The sequence below is a fragment of the Electrona antarctica genome (genome assembly GCF_951216825.1).
Source record: "Electrona antarctica genome assembly, chromosome: 16".
Lineage (NCBI taxonomy): Eukaryota > Metazoa > Chordata > Actinopteri > Myctophiformes > Myctophidae > Electrona > Electrona antarctica.
Window position 1 is genome coordinate 20,537,317 of NC_136797.1, and position 18,934 is coordinate 20,556,250.

Consider the following 18,934-nt stretch of genomic DNA (forward strand, 5'->3'; position numbering starts at 1 on the left):
CATTATTCACGGTTTAAAAGCCAGGGAATATAAATTAGTTTTAAGATGTGTGTTAAAAACAGGTAGTGTTGGAGCCAGCCTGACATGGCTAGGAAGCTGGTTCCACAGTTTAGGAGAAATGACTGAAAAGGCTCGGTGCCCTCTTCTCTCACACCTTGCCTTGGGGATGACAAGGAGCATTTGATTGGCTGACCTCAGTGATCGAGATGGAACATCTCGATCAACAGATCTGAAACATACACTTGCGCTGATCTATTTAAAGATTTAAAAACAAACAATAAAATCTTAAAATGGATTCTAAAACGTACTGGGAGCCAGTGGAGTGCAGCTAAAACGGGAGTGATATGTTCATATTTCCGGCTTCCTGTTAAAAGTCGTGTGTCAGCATTCTGAACAAGTTGAAGGCGGGAGAGGGAGGCTTGGGTGATGCCGGCGTAGAGGGCATTACAATAATCAAGGCGAGTTGTAATAAAAGCGTGTATCACTCGCTCTAGGTCCTTAAAAGATAAAACTGATTTGATGTGTGATAAAAGCCTCAAATGATAAAAACTAGATCTAACCACAGCATTTATTTGTGTATCAAGTTTAAAAGCATTAACCTTTTTAACTCCTAAATCGGAGACCATGGGAACCACAAAGGGTTGAAGTGGGCCCAGGTCTAAGGGAGAAGCGTTAATGACACTTGGTCCGAACATTATTACCTCTGACCTCAGTTTTTCTTTCATTTATATTTAAAAAATGTAGGGCCATCCAGGCTTTAATATCTTTTAAACATTCAAAGAGAGGGGATAGGGGGCTGTTACTATTTCTATTTAGGGACATGTATATTTGGGAGTCATCTGCGTATAGATGATAGGAGATGCCATGTTTTGTTTAGATATAGTGGAGAGAAGATAATAGTGAAAACTGGATGGGGCCAATAATTGAACCTTGGGGGACGCCAGATGACAGGGGGGCGGAAGAATATGTATGATGACCAAATTTAACTGAGAAGGATCTATTGCATAGGTATGATTTGAACCAGTCTAGGGCGGTATCCCTGATACCTAAACTGTGCTCCAGGCGTGATATTAAAATAGTATAGTCTATTGTGTCAAAAGCAGCAGTTAAATCTAAGAGTAAAATAATTACAGTGTCACCATTATCTGTGGAAATTAAAAGATCATTAAAAACTTTGAGCAGTACAGACTCAGTGCTATGAAAGCTTTAAAACCAGATTGAAATGTTTCAAGAATGTTGTGCTCATTTAAAAAAAGTCTAACTGTAAAAGTGCTGTTTTTTCTAAATGTTTTGAAATAAATGGAAGCTTGGAAATGGGTCGATAGTTGGATAATACAGAGGTGTCCAGGTTGGCTTTTTTGATTAGGGGTTCCACAACTGCTACTTTAAAATGTGCTGGTACAACTCCTGTTGTACCAGCACATTTTATGTTATGGACTGAAGGTCCAATAGTCCCCCAGACCTCCTTAAATAAGCGGGTGGGGATGGCATCTAACGGGCAGGATGAGGGTTTAATTTTTGCAACAATGTCACTAAGAGCTAAGAGCGACACAGGTTCAAAATGATTAAAAACAGGAACATGAGTATTAACAGACGTCGGGGGGTCAAGAACAGGGGGTGGAAAGAGGGCTCTGATAGTGGCTATTTTATCTATGACAAATGAGAGAAAACTTTCGCGTACCTCCGGGGAGGCTTCCAAACATGTGGATAAGGGAGGATTTAACAATACTTCAATGGTTTAAAATAATACTTGTGGTTTATCAGCATTTGATCGATCTGCACTCCCAGGTATTTTTTAGGAGGAGATCTGTTTGATGTTATGGTTGTGAACACTATTCATACTGTGGTCTCCTATGGACCTGGGGTCAACTATGACCTCCTCTGTTTTGTTTACATTCATTTTCAGATTATTTAGATCACACCACTCTATAAACGTGTCTACTCCAGCTCTATGGCTGAGGATGTTATTAGCGCTCTTGAGCAGACTAAGTCTCACGGTGTCATCTGAAAACTTGATAACAAACTGATTTGGATGTGAGCTGACACAGTCGTCCGTATACAAGGTAAACAGAAAAGATGAACTGACTGTTCCTTGGGGCACCCCTGTACTACCAAGTGTCTCCTCTGCGAGAACCGAGTTAAATCTCACCCTCTGTGGTCTCCTAGGGAGATAAGAAAGGAAAAGTACCATTTTATTATACAAGGGTTCACAACTAACTGAGCTAATTTACGGTATGGTCTATTATTGTTGATACTTAGTTATAACTTTCCTTGGCACTATCATATCAACACACAAGGAAATATAAGCGGTAATAGCCTTGGTGGCTGTGTCAATACTAGCATCCTCAAAGAAAATCCCAGTCAGTAGTTACTCTACTTTTACAATATAAATTGGGGTACCAGAGATATAAATGCCATTAAATCGGGGGACCGTAGCCTAATGCTTGTGAAACTGGGGGTCCTTGAAATTAATATGTTTCGGAATCACTGCTAGAGCCGTAAAAATTCTCCCTTATCCGTGACCTAATACATGTTTTGGGGGTCCTTCACACGAAAAAGTTTGGGAACCACTGTCCCAAATGATTATACATTGATTAGGAAACTTCTATCGTCCTTGTTATTGGGAGTACTTGGTTCAGTTGGTCATCTTTTTGCTGTATTTGTCCATGTAGGGTTGAACTGCCTCCCACACCTGAAGCAGGGAGACAAAGTCATTATGACATGATTTCGGAACCAAATGTCTTTACTAAAACGTTGTCATAGTTAGAGAAAATTAGCGAAATGTGTGGCAAATCTGCAAAATAATGCTTACCACTAGCTTTCTTCACAAATGTGTTCATAAAGGTGTCTACTAGGGCATTAACATAAAAATCGATTAGTCGACTAGTCGAATAGCAAAACGGTAGTCGACACTGTAAATCAAAAATCGGGTAATCGTTAATATTATTTGATTTTTTTTTTTTTTTTACAGCAGACATGCAGCTGTGAGCTCTGTGGTTGTGTTGGTAGTTCTCCAACTTAAGTACTAATCCATTCCTGGCTGATTGTTTTCATATCATATACAAGCCGACTGTATTGGAGACGTGTCGTCGTTTCGTCCGGTAGAGTAGTATAGCAGGAGTCCCTCGACTCCCTCCTCACTCTGCCCAATAATATCCAGTTTGGTGACAGTCAAACTACAGTAGCTCTTCCCGTGATTTCATGATTATTTTTCTTATTAATCTTTCTTCATGCTTATCCAACAAAAGTGCAGGTGTGCGGCATTATTAAAAACAAACAGCTATGCCGCGCGATCATAGTTATAATAGTCGCGGTGGAGTGAAGGAGTTGATCATCTGATTCATAGCCTGGCAAGCCTGCTAGCTAGCAAGCCTAGTATGTAATCATAACCCCCTCCTAGCTTGTAGCTCCTTCTAAAAAACAAAGGAACTGTGGTTGTAACTTGTTGTTGAACATTTAGGGTTGTATGAAAATTATCGCATCGTTCATTCCTCCTCCTCCGTCTACTCTCCACTCTCCAACTGAACAAACATTTTCAACAACGTAACATGCTATGCTGCGCCGTAGAAAGGTCTTGCGCATCAAAAATAGCAGATCTACAAGCTCACAGCGCGTCCATCCGTGAGTCATTGTGGACTTGCAACTTTGACTTGACTTTTAACAGCTGATGTGAATTTCGGCCAATCAGAGCGGCATTCAGCGTAATCTAGTAAGAGAGTGGCGGCACTAGCGTTGACTCCCATTGTAACAATGGAATGCGGAAGTGCTCATTATATCTCAATGGGATAGTTCCTATGTTTGGAACTATAGCCCATAGGCACCCGCTTTGTGGCGAGATCAAAGCGTGTCGCCACTCTCTTACTATTCCACTCGGCCTGCATTCAACGGCTCTGTTCTGCAGTTAATCCTTCACTCGCGCTGGCCGTTTCAGAACATGATGTTTTAATGCTTGATTGGATGGAAAAAAATATCATATTTTACCGCCGACTAATCGACTATAAATCGATTTTGATGGTATTCGTGTCGACTATCAAAAATCACGTTTGGTTAATGCCCTAGTGTCTACTATAACATATACATTTGTTCCAACCTAACTCCCTTGGGAAACTTTGACAAATACTCTTTGGGCTAAATTCGGCCATAGCCACTTGCCCATATGTGTCCAAATGTGCTGACCTCATCACATTTGTGATGATGGCTATAGGGCATTTTTAGGCAAAGGAGTGTTTTTTGTGCAAAACTAATGCTTGCAATGGATTCAGAATCATGAAAACCCCCTAGTTTGACATGTCACATGCTACTTAAAGTATAATGAAATTTGGAAGTTTTTCCCTTATATTGGTTGTTAATGGTACCCCATCTTTCAGCAGCTGTCACAAAGTTTCCCAAGGGAGTTGGGTTGGAACACATTTATATGTGATTGTAGACACCTTTATGAACACATCTGTGAAGAAAGCTAGTGGTAAGCATTTTTGTTGCAGATTTGCCACACATTTAGCTAATTTTCCTTTATCAGGGAAACTTGCCTTTTGCTCTTGGAGGAGAGCGTGAGCTGCCTCTATGTCAGGACTCATGCATCTATCTTTATTCCAAGGGCTGGTGAGATTAATTTGGTCAACAACTTGTTTAGAGATGCAAGTCACTTGTTACACGATTTGAATCTAATGCTTAAAGGAGAATTTATTTGTAGTTGTTACGTCCCAACCAAAGAGGTCCAGGTGTTATTTTGTGCAAAAGTGCATTATTGCCTATATCCCCTAATATAAGCCCTCAATGAGGGTCGGGTTTTTGTGCTAATTCGCTTATTTTCATTTACATTATGAAGAGAGGATATATACAAAATAAATAGATTTTTGAGCGATGGAAATAAGCGAATTAGCACAACACCCCGTAGCCCCATTCAATTCAATGCAATTAATTGACTGCTTATGGTAGGGAAAATAACCAATAATGCACTTTTGCACAAAATAACACCTGGACCTCTTTGGTGGGGACGTAACAACTACAAATAAAGGTAAGAAAGCCTTCTAGCATGGAATTCTCCTTTAATTTTTAGCATTTATTTATATTTAGCATTATTTAGGTCTGCTATTTTTGAAAAATCGGGAAAATGTGGCGCAAACCTATTCTTTCAGAGCGACCGATTTTAACTCAAATCTTTGCTTCTGGGGGGGGGGGGGGGGGGGCTGGAAAAACATATTTTCAGATGGGGGTGGCCGGCCAATTACATATAATGTTTGGAGTCCTTGACATGAAATATTGAGTGATATAGCCCTAGAAACAGGTATTTCAGAAAACTGTCAGGATTTAGAAGACATTTTTTTTGACGTCAGACCTAAAGGGGTTAAGAGTCATGTAGTGTGTTGTTTTCTATCACGGTGCAGCTCTTACCTGACCACAGAGCGTAGCAGGTCGTAGACCTTCTCTAGAGGATCAGTGGTCCTCAGAGGACGGAGGAACTCCAGGGCCTGACAGGAGGCAAGTAACTCAATAGCCAGCACTGTAGGTGAAATAATGGAGAATGTTTCAACCTATAGTCTTGTTGTAAGCCAAGAGACAAGTTTCACTCATTGGCTTTCAAACTAACATCCCTATGTTGGGCATGATGTAATCAGTGTGACCCCTGCATATCCCGACTCCGAGTGGGAAGTGTATAGAAGATGTGTATATAAATGTAGATATTAGGGGTGTAACTGCATAAAAAAAAACAATTTTAATTTCAAGAATCGAAGTACATCGACATGTAAACGGCAACATATGGTATCGTTTGCAATGCAAATAATCGGCATCGAATAGTTTTGCAAAGCAAATAATCGATTGAATCAATACTTAAATTACTTCCATGCAATATCGCTTCGCTTGGTCTATTGATAAATGTGCGTATTCTGTGTTCATGTCAAGGTACGGATTTGTTCAAATATAATGTCCATGTATTTACCAGAGAATCACCGTTTACTTATTCCTAATAATAGTTTAGTTTAGTTTAGTTTAGTTTATTTTTGATCATCTTCACTTATTTGTTAACACACGGTTACAATAACAAAAAGGAACTGGAGGTGATCAAAAGGAATAGGCTGAAGCTGAAAGCTTATAAATGCCTATCCTACGAACAACAAAATAGAAAATCCTCACGTGGTTACAGCAATTGAAGGAATTACAATAAACAATCAGTCAAGAAGATTCACAACCAATTGACAATACATTTTTCCCTTAAATGGTAAATAAAATGGTAAATGGTGCATTTATATAGCGCCTTTATCCAAGGCGCTTTACATAGATTGTGCATTACATTCACCCATTCACACACACATTCATACACCGATTGCGGCGGAAGCCATGCAAGGTACCAACCAGCACATCGGGAGCAATTTGGGGTTCAGTGTCTTGCCCAAGGACACTTCGACATGTAGACAGGAGGAGCCGGGATTCGAACCGCCGACCCATGGATCATTGGACGACCTGCTCTACCTCTAAATAACTGCACATGTTTCACAGATTTAATTTATTTGCTAAATAGTTACTGCATCGATTTTAAATCATTGAATCGTATTGTATTGTATCGTATCGTCGGAATGAACCAATATCATCCATGTATCGTATCAACCACAACCATGTATCGTATCGCTGTTAAAATGTAGTTACCCCCCTAATAGATATAGATGGGCCTGGGCCGTGGCTCAGCGGTCCAGGCACCTTGGCCGGTAGCCCAAGTCTGGCAGTGTGCCGCGTGTTCGACTCCCGATCCCGACGGCCACATATCTCTCCCCATTTCCTGTCAGCCTATTGTCTGTCCCTCTATAAAAAATATAAAATAAAGGCGAAAGCCACAAAAAACATTAACAAAAATAATAATCATCACCATTTACATGTGTACAGTACCTTGTTCTACATGCTCTACTACTCTCAGAGCTTTCCTAGCAGCCCAGCCACCCATAGACACATGGTCTTCTGTCGCTGCGCTGGTAGAGAGGGAATCGACTGAGGACGGGTGGCAGAGGGTCTTGCTCTCAGACACTACAGGGGAAGACAAAGACACAACACCTCTGTTACAGCAGGTACAGAACATACTCCCTCAAAATTCACTCCCTTGGTAATTAGAAGGTGACTGCTGCATGAGATACTGTCGGGTATGGAAATGACATTCACATCACAGGGGTTGCACACTCCCATCTGCTGGAGTCACCAGCAGTTCTCACAACGTGTGAGCAGTGAGCTTGTAGCATTCCTGTTTTCTTGAAAATGTTCTTGACAACAGTGTATAAATTAATGAATTGCATTTTATAGCGCTTTTCCAAGTGCTCAAAGCGCTTTACAATGGTTCATTCATTCATACATTGGGAGGTGAAGTGGCGAACAGTCGACGCCAGCGTCCTCACTTCCCACATTCACACACCAATGGTGGCGAGCTCACACCGACTCATTGGAGGCAATCTAGGGTTCAGTGTCTTGCCCAAGGACACTTCGACATGTGGACAGGAGGAGCCGGGATTCGAACCACCGACCCAGGGATCATTGGGCGACCTGTTCTACCTCCTGAGCCACAGTCGCCAATTAATGTATATGTCATGGCAGATTCATGCTGGGCCTGGGAGGGACACAGCACCTTTTCATGCTGAAAATATGAATGGTTTCAATCGGAGAGCTTCTGAGCGTAAATGTTAAAAGTCCATAAAGGCTTTAAGCCTTTTAATTCATAAGCCTTTAACCAATTATTATGGTTAGCCTTCTCCATCTCTTGTAAATTACAAACATTTACACAAAAATACCCCAAAATTATTACAATATAATCCCACCAAAAAAATGTTAAAGCCACCCTTTTTAATGAAACAAATGTTAAGACCCCCCTTTTACCAGTTTATGCCCCTGCTTTTGAGGCCCATTCCTAGCTTGCATCTACTTTGAGGCTGATGATGAACACAAGCTAAAGCTGTCATCTCTCTCAGGACAGATGGTCTTTGTGCACGGCAACAGCACATCAGCCAGAAAAACTAAAAAAGGCCAATTATGCACAAGTTGGAAACACATAACCGAAAGAATAAGGTCACGAATACAAGCGGCCGAAATGAGTTTTCTTCGACGAGTGGCTAGCATCTCCCTTAGAGATAGGGTGAGAAGTTCAGTCACACGAGAGAGACTCGGAGTACCGGAGAACCGCTGCTCCTTCGCCTGGAAAGGAGTCAGCTGAGGTGGTTCGGGGCATCTGGTTAGGATGCCTCTCGGGCGTCTCCCTAGGGAGGTCCTCGATGCACGTCCCACTGGGAGGAGACCCCGGGGCAGACCAAGGTGCAGTTGGAGGAAACACATCGACTCACTGGCCTTGGAACGTCTCGGGATCCCCCAGGAGGAAGTCACTAATGTTGCTCTGGAGAGGGAAGTCTGGAGCACTCTGGTGGAGCTGTTCCCCCCGCGACCTGACTACGGATAAGCGGTTGAAGATGGATGGAAACACATTGGAGCCTTTGTAATCACATTCTTTACCTAAGGCGGCAGCGGTGCAGTGAGCCATCATGAAGCCTGAGTTGAAGCCTCCGTCTGCAACCAGGAAGGCAGGCAGCTCACTGAGGGAGGGATTAACCAGCCTCTCAATCCTCCGCTCACTGATGCTGGATAGTTCGTGGATTCCTATGGCCAGGTAGTCGAGTACCTGCAGGGAATTACACAAACCAAAAAAACAATGTTCTAGAACTGGAGGCATGAAAAAAATCATTGACATTGTGAATCACATCTTGATGAAGCAAAGATATGAGTAAAGGAAATGCTCGCTTAAATATATACTGTATATATTCAAAGATTTTATATTCAAGCTTTCTCACTCCGCGGCAGAAAGTGACGTGCTGTGAGATTGTATATCTGCTATTTATTTTAATAAGTAACCAATGTCCTATACATAGCTCAAATCTAAAATGACACAGATGCTTTTTTAATGCGTTAAACTTAAACTAAAGAAACTATTTCCCAGAGCTTTTATAATGGTTATTAAGGTTAGGGTTATTACACCAACACTTTCTGATATGAACAATAAGGCCATCACATGGCTAGCACGTGACGCTGATCATCCCCTGTATCGCTTTTTCAACCTCATGCCATCAGGACAAAGATACAGAACCTTGCCATGGAAAAAGGTTGTCCCCTCAGCCATCGCGGCATTAAACAAACTGCCCCGCCGATAGGATGGTTCTGTACACAGTGGGGGACTCATATTGTTGTATTGTCTTGGTGTAATGTTTTTCTGTAATATGTGTTGTTTTTGTTGTTGGTGTTGAACAGACCTGTGAAGATGAATATCCTTCGAGACAATAAAGATTATTATTATTATTATGGTGGCATTGGATGTATATTTTTAGGCACATTAATGTCACAAATAAGATATATGGCTCCAACAACATTAATTCCAGTAATAGCAATAGTAATATCCAACTATAGAATAGCCTATGGCCCTCATTTATCAATTGAGTGTAAATTCTGCCCCAAATTCGAGTGTAGGTTTCGTAGTACACCCACGTAGCGTCGGCATTTATAAAGTGATCGCAAACAGCTGATCCTTCCTTAATTTCGTTCCGACGTTAATAAATGTGACGGCTGAAATCTATCTGGCACGCCCTGTGAAATCAAGCCTCGCCCCCGTTTTTGCGACATGAACAACTGCAATACGACCACACAACGTATCCAGGGTTACATGATGTTACCCCCCCCCCCCGTCCCTCTCTCATACCCTCATACACACACACAGACGCACGCACGCACACGCAATTTGCAAGCCCAACTGGTGTGTTGTATCTTAAATATATAAAGAACGAACACCTGCATGGATTAAATAAAGCTGTAGGCCTACCCTGTTTCTCCTCTCGCCTCGCTTGCCTTTCTGGTTAGTAAACCACAGCATGCAAGCCGCCTTTGTTTTAAATGGTCCCCCAAACCGTTCACAGTTCACACTTCACACCGCCAGGGATGCCGGCATACACCCATATTTTGGCGTACGCACGGTTGATAAATGAGGGCCTATATGTGTGTCTCTCTGCCTAAACAAACACCCAACTACGGGAGATAAAGAAGTCAGAATTTATTCCATGTGCAGTGCCTTCACCTTGGCTGGATACTCGCCGTGGAAATTCCCACCAGACATTGTCTCTCCACTTTCTGCAAAAACCAGCTAGAGACAAATTAAGGATTCATCATGGAACTTTTAGTTTGGGTCATTTTGAGTGTGGTTTGCCAAACATTGCCCCCTTCTGGGAGAATCAGCCCTACCACATTATCACACAGACACAGACATTGTATTGACATCCCCTATCAGCTTTAGGGAGACAAACAATAGATGGATACTGGGTTGTCAGTGGCACTGTTCAGCTCTGTGGAGATCACCGTCTGGACGAAGTCTATGGTGTCTTTCACCACTCCGTGAACCTTGGTACAGGGAGAAGAAGTTAATTCAAAGATGACAACTCTCTACTGCACAGTGGAAGCCTTCATACCTCATTTCATTAAAGGCAACTGTACATTTGAATACATTATTTAGAAGTACAGTAATTCTTAGTAGTTTCTGCACTAAACCACTGGTTGTGGGATCCGTGGGCCCCCCAGTGGTCCTTGAGGTGATTCAAGGTTCAAGGTCTGTATTAATGTCCCAGAAGGGCAATTAGGTTTACAGCAAAAGTAGTGCAAACAATACATAACAATACAGGACAACAACAGACATGAGACACCATAGCATAAACAGAGGTCTGATTCCAAGGGATCCCCAGGAAAAGGATTGATATCTAGGAACCAAAATGGTTCATTTTAGTTATGGGACCCTTATGGGTCCATTAGTTAGGATTCGGAACCACATTTGGTTCCATTTATACACTCTTTTTTTACACATGTAATGTAAAAACCACAAACAAAAAAAACCCATTTAAAAAAATTATGATTTTTACAGTGTGAGTCTGTGAGATACTAATCGTATCACTAAAAGCAGAGAAAAGCACTATAGTGTGCATAAATGCCATCCACAGCTTGTCAGCTTATGGCTATAAACAAAGGTCTTGGGTTGTGCCAAGAGTGTACAAAGGCATACACGTACTCAACCAGGGCTGGACTGAGACAAAGATTCGGCCCAGACATTTTTGCGGAATTTGGCCCAGACTGGCCCACCACAACCAGTGCGCAGTGACTTTTTGGGTCGAGGCCCATACAAATTCTTGAAGGCTTTCTTACCTTTCTTTGTAGTTGTTACGTCCCCACCAAAGAGGTCCAGGTGTTTTTTTGTGCAAAAACTCCTTATTGGCTATTTCCCCTACCATAAGCCCTCAATGAATTGCATTGAATTGAATGGGAATTGAATGGGGCTATGGGGTGTTGTGCTAATTCGCTTATTTCCATCGAAATAAGTAGTAGGCCTAAAGTGTGCCGCTTGGGATATATATCATGAAGAGAGGATATATACAAAAAAATAATAATTTTGAGCGATGGAAATAAGCGAATTAGCACAACACCCCATATAGCCCCATTCAATTCCCATTCAATTCAATGCAATTCATTTAGGGCTTATGGTAGGGGAAATAGCCAATAAGGAGCTTTTTGCACAATATAACACCTGGACTTCTTTGGTGGGGACGTAACAACTACAAATAAAGGTAAGAAAGCCTTCTATTATGGAATACTCCTTTAACACCACCACATTTACAGTACAACATAAATGATACACAACCAACAGACAACTCATTTAACATCTGCCTGGTACGTCCTGTTAGCCTGGCTAATAAGCCAGACTCAAATCACACTGTCGTTTGGTATTTGAGTCTGGAGATGCTGTGTATGGATCTTGTTTCCCGGGGGGGCGGGTTCAAACATTTTCTCTTTGACGCAATTGGTCAGAGCTACTGTCAGTCAAAGGTCTCAAGCATTGAACGTCACTGTACCAAAGCCCGCCCATATTGCATACCGTGTCCCGATTGGCCACACCAGTTCTCTGGTGTAGGAAATGGGCGTACAATTGAGCCTCTCCAGACCGCAATCCGCCGGCAGGCAATTTTCTTTTGCCAACGGCTGATTCGGTCTGGCTTATTAGCCAGGCTAACGTCCTGTGGCCAGTCCACCCCTGTACTCAACCAATCATACCTGAGGGATACAGCGCAGGGTGTATGCATCCTGGACACGTTTGCATGATCTATGGCTCTCTGGGACGAAAGGAAATACATTGCAGGAGGAAATCAATGGCAGGAAATGGCAGTGGTGAATGAAGTCATTCCTAAACTGGTCATGGTCGTATACCCCATAGGATAAAAGGTGTGTGTGCGTGTGCGTGTGTGCGCGCACGCGCGTGTGTGTGTGTGTGTGTGTGTGTGTGTGTGTGTGTGTGTGTCAGTGTGTGTGTACCTGAGATCTGGGAGGGGAAAACTTCAGAATCTAGGAGAGAACACATCCTCTGTGCGACCTCCATCTGACCTGGGTGTGGTCTCACTGCATGTATAGCTGACAAAACAAAACAATACAATTAACAAACATTACTTGATGTATGTACTAGTAACTAAGTTATTTCCATTATCCACTAATCGGTCCATTATTTTCTCAATAAATAATTTACAGTATATAGATTGAGGGACTGAATATAACATGGCACCACTTCTCTCCTTTCAACTCAATGAATCTGTCGCCCCATTACCAGGGACGGCTGCTCCAGGGGGGGGAAGGGGGGGCTTTAGCCCCCTCTGGTGGAGGCCCCCCCCCCCTCAAAACAAGCCCAATTGACTGACTTATTTTTTCTTTTCTTTTTTATCCCACAATTTTGTAACCCATTTTTCACCCCTGTGTCAATTATCTAATGTGATCCTGGGCTCTACACACCCTCCGCCAACCTAGTCCCCATATATGGGGGACATGGGGAGAGCAACGGACTTGAACTCATGCTTCCTTCATGCCTGAGTGTCCAAGTTGCTCCTTTACACCTGACGGGGGATTTCACTGGTTGGACGTAGCGCGTGGAAGGAACACATTATTCCAACCAGTTCCTTTCCCCTCCATCAGGCGCCCCGGCTGGCCAGGGGGAGGCAGTTTAGAGACCAGGATTACTGCATGTTTTTTGTGAGGGTACGGGGAGAACATGCAAACTCCACACAGAAAGGCCCTTTCGCCAACCCCGCCTCGGGTATGGGCACTGATGGAGGAGGAAACACGCCGCGAGCACCCACAGCGTTCCGAGCGGGAATCGAACCCATTGACTGACTTCTATGTAAACCAAGATTCATTAGCCCCCCTCTAAATAGCCAGCCCCCCCATAGCACCCCCAGTCACAATTTTTCTGGAGCCCGTCGCTGCCCATTACATTGAATGGTGTCCATGATGTTAAAAAATAATGTTAAATGCCCACCACAAGTTACCAGAACCTAGAACCGTAATTTACCAGAGCCAAGTATTTTCACTTGATGAATGACAATAAATAAATTATTAAAAAAAAGCGTGTGTGTGTGTGTGTGTGTGCGTGCGTGCGTGCGTGCGTGCGTGCGTGCGTGCGAGCAAGCGTGCGTACCACTATGGAAAGCCTTAGTTGTTCCTTTGAGGGCCTCCACAGTCAAGGCAGCAATGATGTCAGCTTGTCTGGCCACAGCCATAGCTCTCTCCACGGCCTCCGCTCCGAGAGACGTGATCATCTGAGTGCCGTTGATCAACGCAACCCCCTAATCAATAACCACAATCACCATGAATAAGAATGATTACTCTACTGATATTTCAATGTACCACTGTAGACTCCCCAGCTAAATGCACGTGTTAATACACCATCACAATCATTTGAACCATGTTAACCATATTTTATAGCTTGTTTGGCTATTCAAATATAGCAAATTGTGCAATATGAGCTATTTCTTTTAAATCTTCAACTTTTTTTTTAAGTGGGCATTTTTTAACTAAAATCTTTGCTTCTGGGGGTGCCTGGCACAAACACACTTGAACACTATACTGGCTTAACCCATTCTGGACAGGAACCCCTTTTGGTGTTTTAACTAAGCATTATGTTATACTTTAGCTATTGAAAAATAGCAGATCTACAAGCTCAGCTATGAACTTGTAGGTCTGCTATTTTTGAAAAATCGTGAAAATGTGCCTGAAATCTTTGAATATATATTGTTACAGAGCAGAATAACTCAAATCTTTGCTACTGGGAGGGTTCATGGAACAACATATTTTCAGATGGGGGTCGGCAGCCAATGTCATATATATTTGGGGTCCTTGACATGAATATGTTTGAGCACCATTGACATAGAAACATAGGATTTAGAAGATTTTTTTTAAATTTCGACATCAGGCCTAAATGGGTTCATGCCAGTCCAGGTGTACCTCCTTTGGCTTCAGCACTAAAGGTGTGAGTCCATGGCCCTCCAGAACCTGAAAAACACATTTTGGACACAATCAGTCAATTCCTAGATCACTGGTTCTCAAAGTGGGGTCTGGGGACACCCAGGGGTCATTGAGGAAGTTCCAGGGGGTCCCCATGCAGCAAAATGTGTTATTATAATACAGCATCACAAAATAATTGTAACTTTTATTTATATTGTATACGTTGGCTATTCAAAAATAGTAGATAGACAAGCTCGTACATCCGAAGATTGAAGCTTTTTTTTTAGCATTTAAAAAAACACACAAAACTCCCTGGCACAAAAGGTCCCTGGCACAAAACCCTTTCAGATGGGGATCCGTGGCCAAATACATTATCAATTTGGGGGTCCTTGACCATAGATCATTCAAGGAGAGTGTGTTGTGTATAGTATAGGGCCAGTGCATAGGGAGGAGTTTCACTCAGAACGGGGTTATTCTGGTTGCCATTTTTCTGCCTACCAGTAGGCTAGTAGGCTATAGTAGTAGGCTGCTATAGGCTATATTTTCCAGCCTCACTGTGGAGACATATACCATTGTAGATATACAATTAAATAAACACGGTATGGTTTGGGTGTCAGATGACAAAATAACATAACCTTGATCCACAACAGTAATGGGTAATGGGCGATAAGGGAACAACTCACTGCAGTGGCGTCTGCCCATCCCGTCTGTGGCGACCACATCCTGCCCTCGCCCATCAGACCCAGGGTGAGATGGGCCAGGGGTGCCAGGTCTCCACTGGCCCCCACCGTCCCCTTCTCCGGCACCCAGGACAGACAGGATGCTAGGACACGCACGCACGCACGCACGCACGCACGCACGCACGCACGCACGCACGCACGCACGCACGCACGCACGCACGCACGCACGCACGCACGCACGCACGCACGCACGCACGCACGCACGCACGCACGCACGCACGCACGCACGCACGCACGCACGCACGCACGCACGCACGCACGCACGCACGCACGCACGCACGCACGCACGCACGCACGCACGCACGCACGCACGCACGCACGCACGCACGCACGCACGCACGCACGCACGCACGCACGCACGCACGCACGCACGCACGCACGCACGCACGCACGCACGCACGCACGCACGCACGCACGCACGCACACACACACACACACACACACACACACACACACACACACACACACACACACACACACACACACACACACACACACACACACACACACACACACACACACACACACACACACACACACAATGTGAAAGATGTTTGGTCATTTAAAATCTGATTTGTGTTGTATTTATTTTCTATAATACCATGAATTAATGTTACATAATATTACCATTGAGAGCCTTCATCATAGCGTCAACAGTTTCCATGGAGACGCCACTGTGTCCTTTAGCCAGGACGTTGATTCTAAGAGCCAGCAACATGCGTGTTCTCTCTGCACTCAAGGGGGCGCCAACTCCTAAACGCACGTGCATGCATGCATCGCAGACAGACACGCATGCGCAACAAATACAAAATGAGGAAAATAAGGTTGAAATTGAACGGGGCCATTGATTGGAGCATCTGTAGATAGATAGCCATATTGTTGAATAAAATTAAATATAGGACGTGGCAACAATGATCACATATCCTACCAGCGCTGTGAGACCGAATCAGATTTGCCTGCAGCTCCCTGAGAAGAGGAGACAGTTAGAACTGTTAGTTAGTGCACATTGAAGCCAAATAGGCGCACGCACGCACGCACGCACGGACGCACGCACACACACGGCCACAACTTGTCCGTTGTGGCCATGTAGATTGTATATTTTTGTATTTTTTTTAGTATATATATTAGGCCTAGACAATTTCAGGTAGAAAAACACAGCACAAACAACACCAATCTTAACCCACTTTATCTTGGAATTTAAAATGCTCCTCAGTTCCTTATAGCCCTAGTTAAAAACCAACCTTGATATCATTGTTGTATTGTCATACTGTTATTGTATTGTCTGTTTTTTTTGTCCTGTTTTTGTTTATTTTCTGTTTTTGATTTTTCCGCACGCAACACCGTGGTATGACATGGTATATAATATAAAGGCATGACCATATAGGCCAGGGGTAGGCAACCTTTATTATCAAAAGAGCCAAAAAAAGTATTACAATTCTATCTGGAGCCGCAAAATATGTTTGCTTTGATAAAGCAAAACTTTAATTTAATTATTTGTGATTTTTCTGGTCTTTCAATGTTACATTTTATTGTTTGCTATCAAGTATACCAGTAAGCCAGCAGCATTGGGTGGTGAAAGCAAACAAAGATGTCTTAGCATTAACACATTCTTTATTTTTCCTTCATTCAATTTGTTTCTTATTTTTATCTGGTGTATAGGCAACATTGTTTTGCAATATCAAAATGAAAGAATAACTTTATGCCTACTAAAATAAAAAAAAGAAAACCTCTTATTCCTTTTCATACTTCTTTGCCCAAGCAACTGGGAGCCACGGGAGAGGGCCTAAGAGCCACAAAAGTCTTTTGAAAGAATATTATATTCAAATATTTGTGCCACATTTTCACGATTTTTCCAAAATAGCAGACCTACAAGCTTGTAGCGTGCCACTCGGTGGCGCGCTATGAGCTTGTAGATCTGCTATTTTTCAATAGCTAAAGCATAACATAATGCTAACACCAAAAGGGGTTCCCGCCCAAAATGGGCTAGAGCAGCAGGTTGCCTACCCCTGATATACAGTTGGAGGCCATCGATATTGTCCTTTTCTTTTTGCTGAGGTTTGCGTGATCTTCGCAAAAGGACAGTTAACCCATTTTGGGCGGGAACCCCTTTTGGTGTTTTAAACATTATGTTATAATTTAGCTATTGAAAAATAGCAGATCTACAAGCTCATAGCGCGCCACCGAGTGGCGCGCTACGAGCTTGTAGGTCTGCTATTTTTGAAAAATCGTGAAAATATTTATTTCAGAAAACTGGACGATTTAGAAGGATTTTTTAAAATGTTGAGGTCAGGCCTAAATGGGTCAAATGATAAGGGACAATATCGGTGGCACCCAACTGTAGGCTGTATTTACAGATGCTACACGTGCTCTGATGGGACAGAGTTAACACAACACCTTGGACATTGTTTATACAGTTGATGACAGACTGTTTTCTTCTCACAGACATGGTGATAGACTAAAGTTAATTTACAACCACTTACGTGAGCTTTTCCTTTGGCACCAGTATGTTGGCAAACTTTCCAAACCCAGTGTTGACGCCATAAACAACTTCAGCAAGGGGAAAAGTGTTGAAAAATGCCTGTTTTATATCAAATATGAACAATTAAAAAAAATAAGAAATTCTTAAGCTGGAAAGAAAGAAAGATGCGCGCGCACGCACGCACGCATGCACACACACACACACACACACGATACCTCTGTTTTCTGTTATGATGGTCTCAATTACATTTCTTGCTCGAATAACTCTGGCTTCAGCCTCAGCTGTCAACTGAGGAGTCAAAACAGGTCAGGTCAAGAATTGTGGTTTCAACTATAACACGATCACTTTTTTAATGATTCACTGACTGTTGTAGCTGCTCTGTAGGCCTATTCCTTACCGTAACCTTGAACATGCCTTTCCCCAACAAGACAAGCCGAGCAGTGGTCAGACTGTTCCCATCTAGATACATGTACTGACATCACAGAAGAAACAGAGTTTTTGTCACTTACTTTGATTGATTGATTGAAATATTTATTAACAGTTTGCAGAATTACAGTACATTTCAAGCACAACTCAATACAAAGACTGTTAACTGTGAATGCACCCAATAAAGCATTACACTTGTTTACAAGAGGGTCTACCTTATTCAATTCATCAAAACATTTAGAGACGTACAAATAGACACTTCTATATAGTCAAAGAACAGAACAGGAATTCATCATAAAGGAGGTAAAAAGGGAAAAGAAACATATACAGTGAGGGGAAAAGGGGATGGGGATTCCGATCTTACGGGGGCCAGTTTCGAATTGCAGCCATCCGTAGGTGCCCTTTGAGAGCGGTTTTGAAGGTTTTGAAGTATTTATACTTACTGGCACATATTGTAGCACTGGCACTATAGTTACTTTATTACAAAAACTACAGAAAGAGGAGTACCCACCTCTTTTGGTTCTTTATATGAGCTTGTCCTGGTGGGGATTAGGGGATTAGTTAAGGGAGTAGATCTGAAGAGGCTTGAATAAAGTTGTACTTGACCATCAAAATATAGCACACATTAATTAAATACCACACACACACATACACAACTCTGCATTAGTTGAAGGATACAAAGGCAAAGCTTTAGCTGGTGGAAATGGGTCCTCTGCCTCTATTACTTAAGAAAAACACAGGCAATTTAATTTAATGCATCTGCACTGTAAAATCCTGCATGGTAATTTAGCTGCGAGTTAAAATAGGCTATTGTTGTGGGCATCTCATTTGTTGAGCTGCACACAACAGGTAACCAGTTGCCCTTCATGCATTTAGCCTGCATTTATTCTGAATATAATAGTAATACTATAGGCAAAATTCGAGGACTCATTTAGTAAAAAGTGAGCACATTAAGCCATCACAACTGGGAAAGCAT

The 18,934-nt window shown here is 42.7% G+C and overlaps 1 protein-coding gene across 1 annotated transcript; it reads right to left on the reverse strand.

Moving 5' to 3' along the window:
- Positions 1–2,635: 2,635 nt before the first annotated feature.
- On the reverse strand, positions 2,636–18,488 carry LOC306939341 (histidine ammonia-lyase-like; the record flags this gene model as incomplete). Its single annotated transcript, XM_079523926.1, has 18 exons — positions 18,470–18,488; positions 17,930–18,004; positions 17,748–17,820; positions 17,534–17,600; positions 15,982–16,019; positions 15,681–15,806; positions 14,997–15,136; positions 14,314–14,361; positions 13,508–13,655; positions 12,358–12,453; positions 12,100–12,158; positions 10,324–10,404; positions 10,085–10,150; positions 8,479–8,644; positions 6,880–7,014; positions 5,392–5,500; positions 4,527–4,596; positions 2,636–2,692 (listed from the first exon to the last, which is right to left on the reverse strand). The coding sequence occupies exons 2-18, from the start codon at positions 17,999–18,001 to the stop codon at positions 2,636–2,638; spliced, it is 1,551 nt and encodes a 516-aa protein (XP_079380052.1). The 5' UTR covers positions 18,002–18,004; positions 18,470–18,488.
- Between the last annotated feature and the right edge of the window lie 446 nt (positions 18,489–18,934).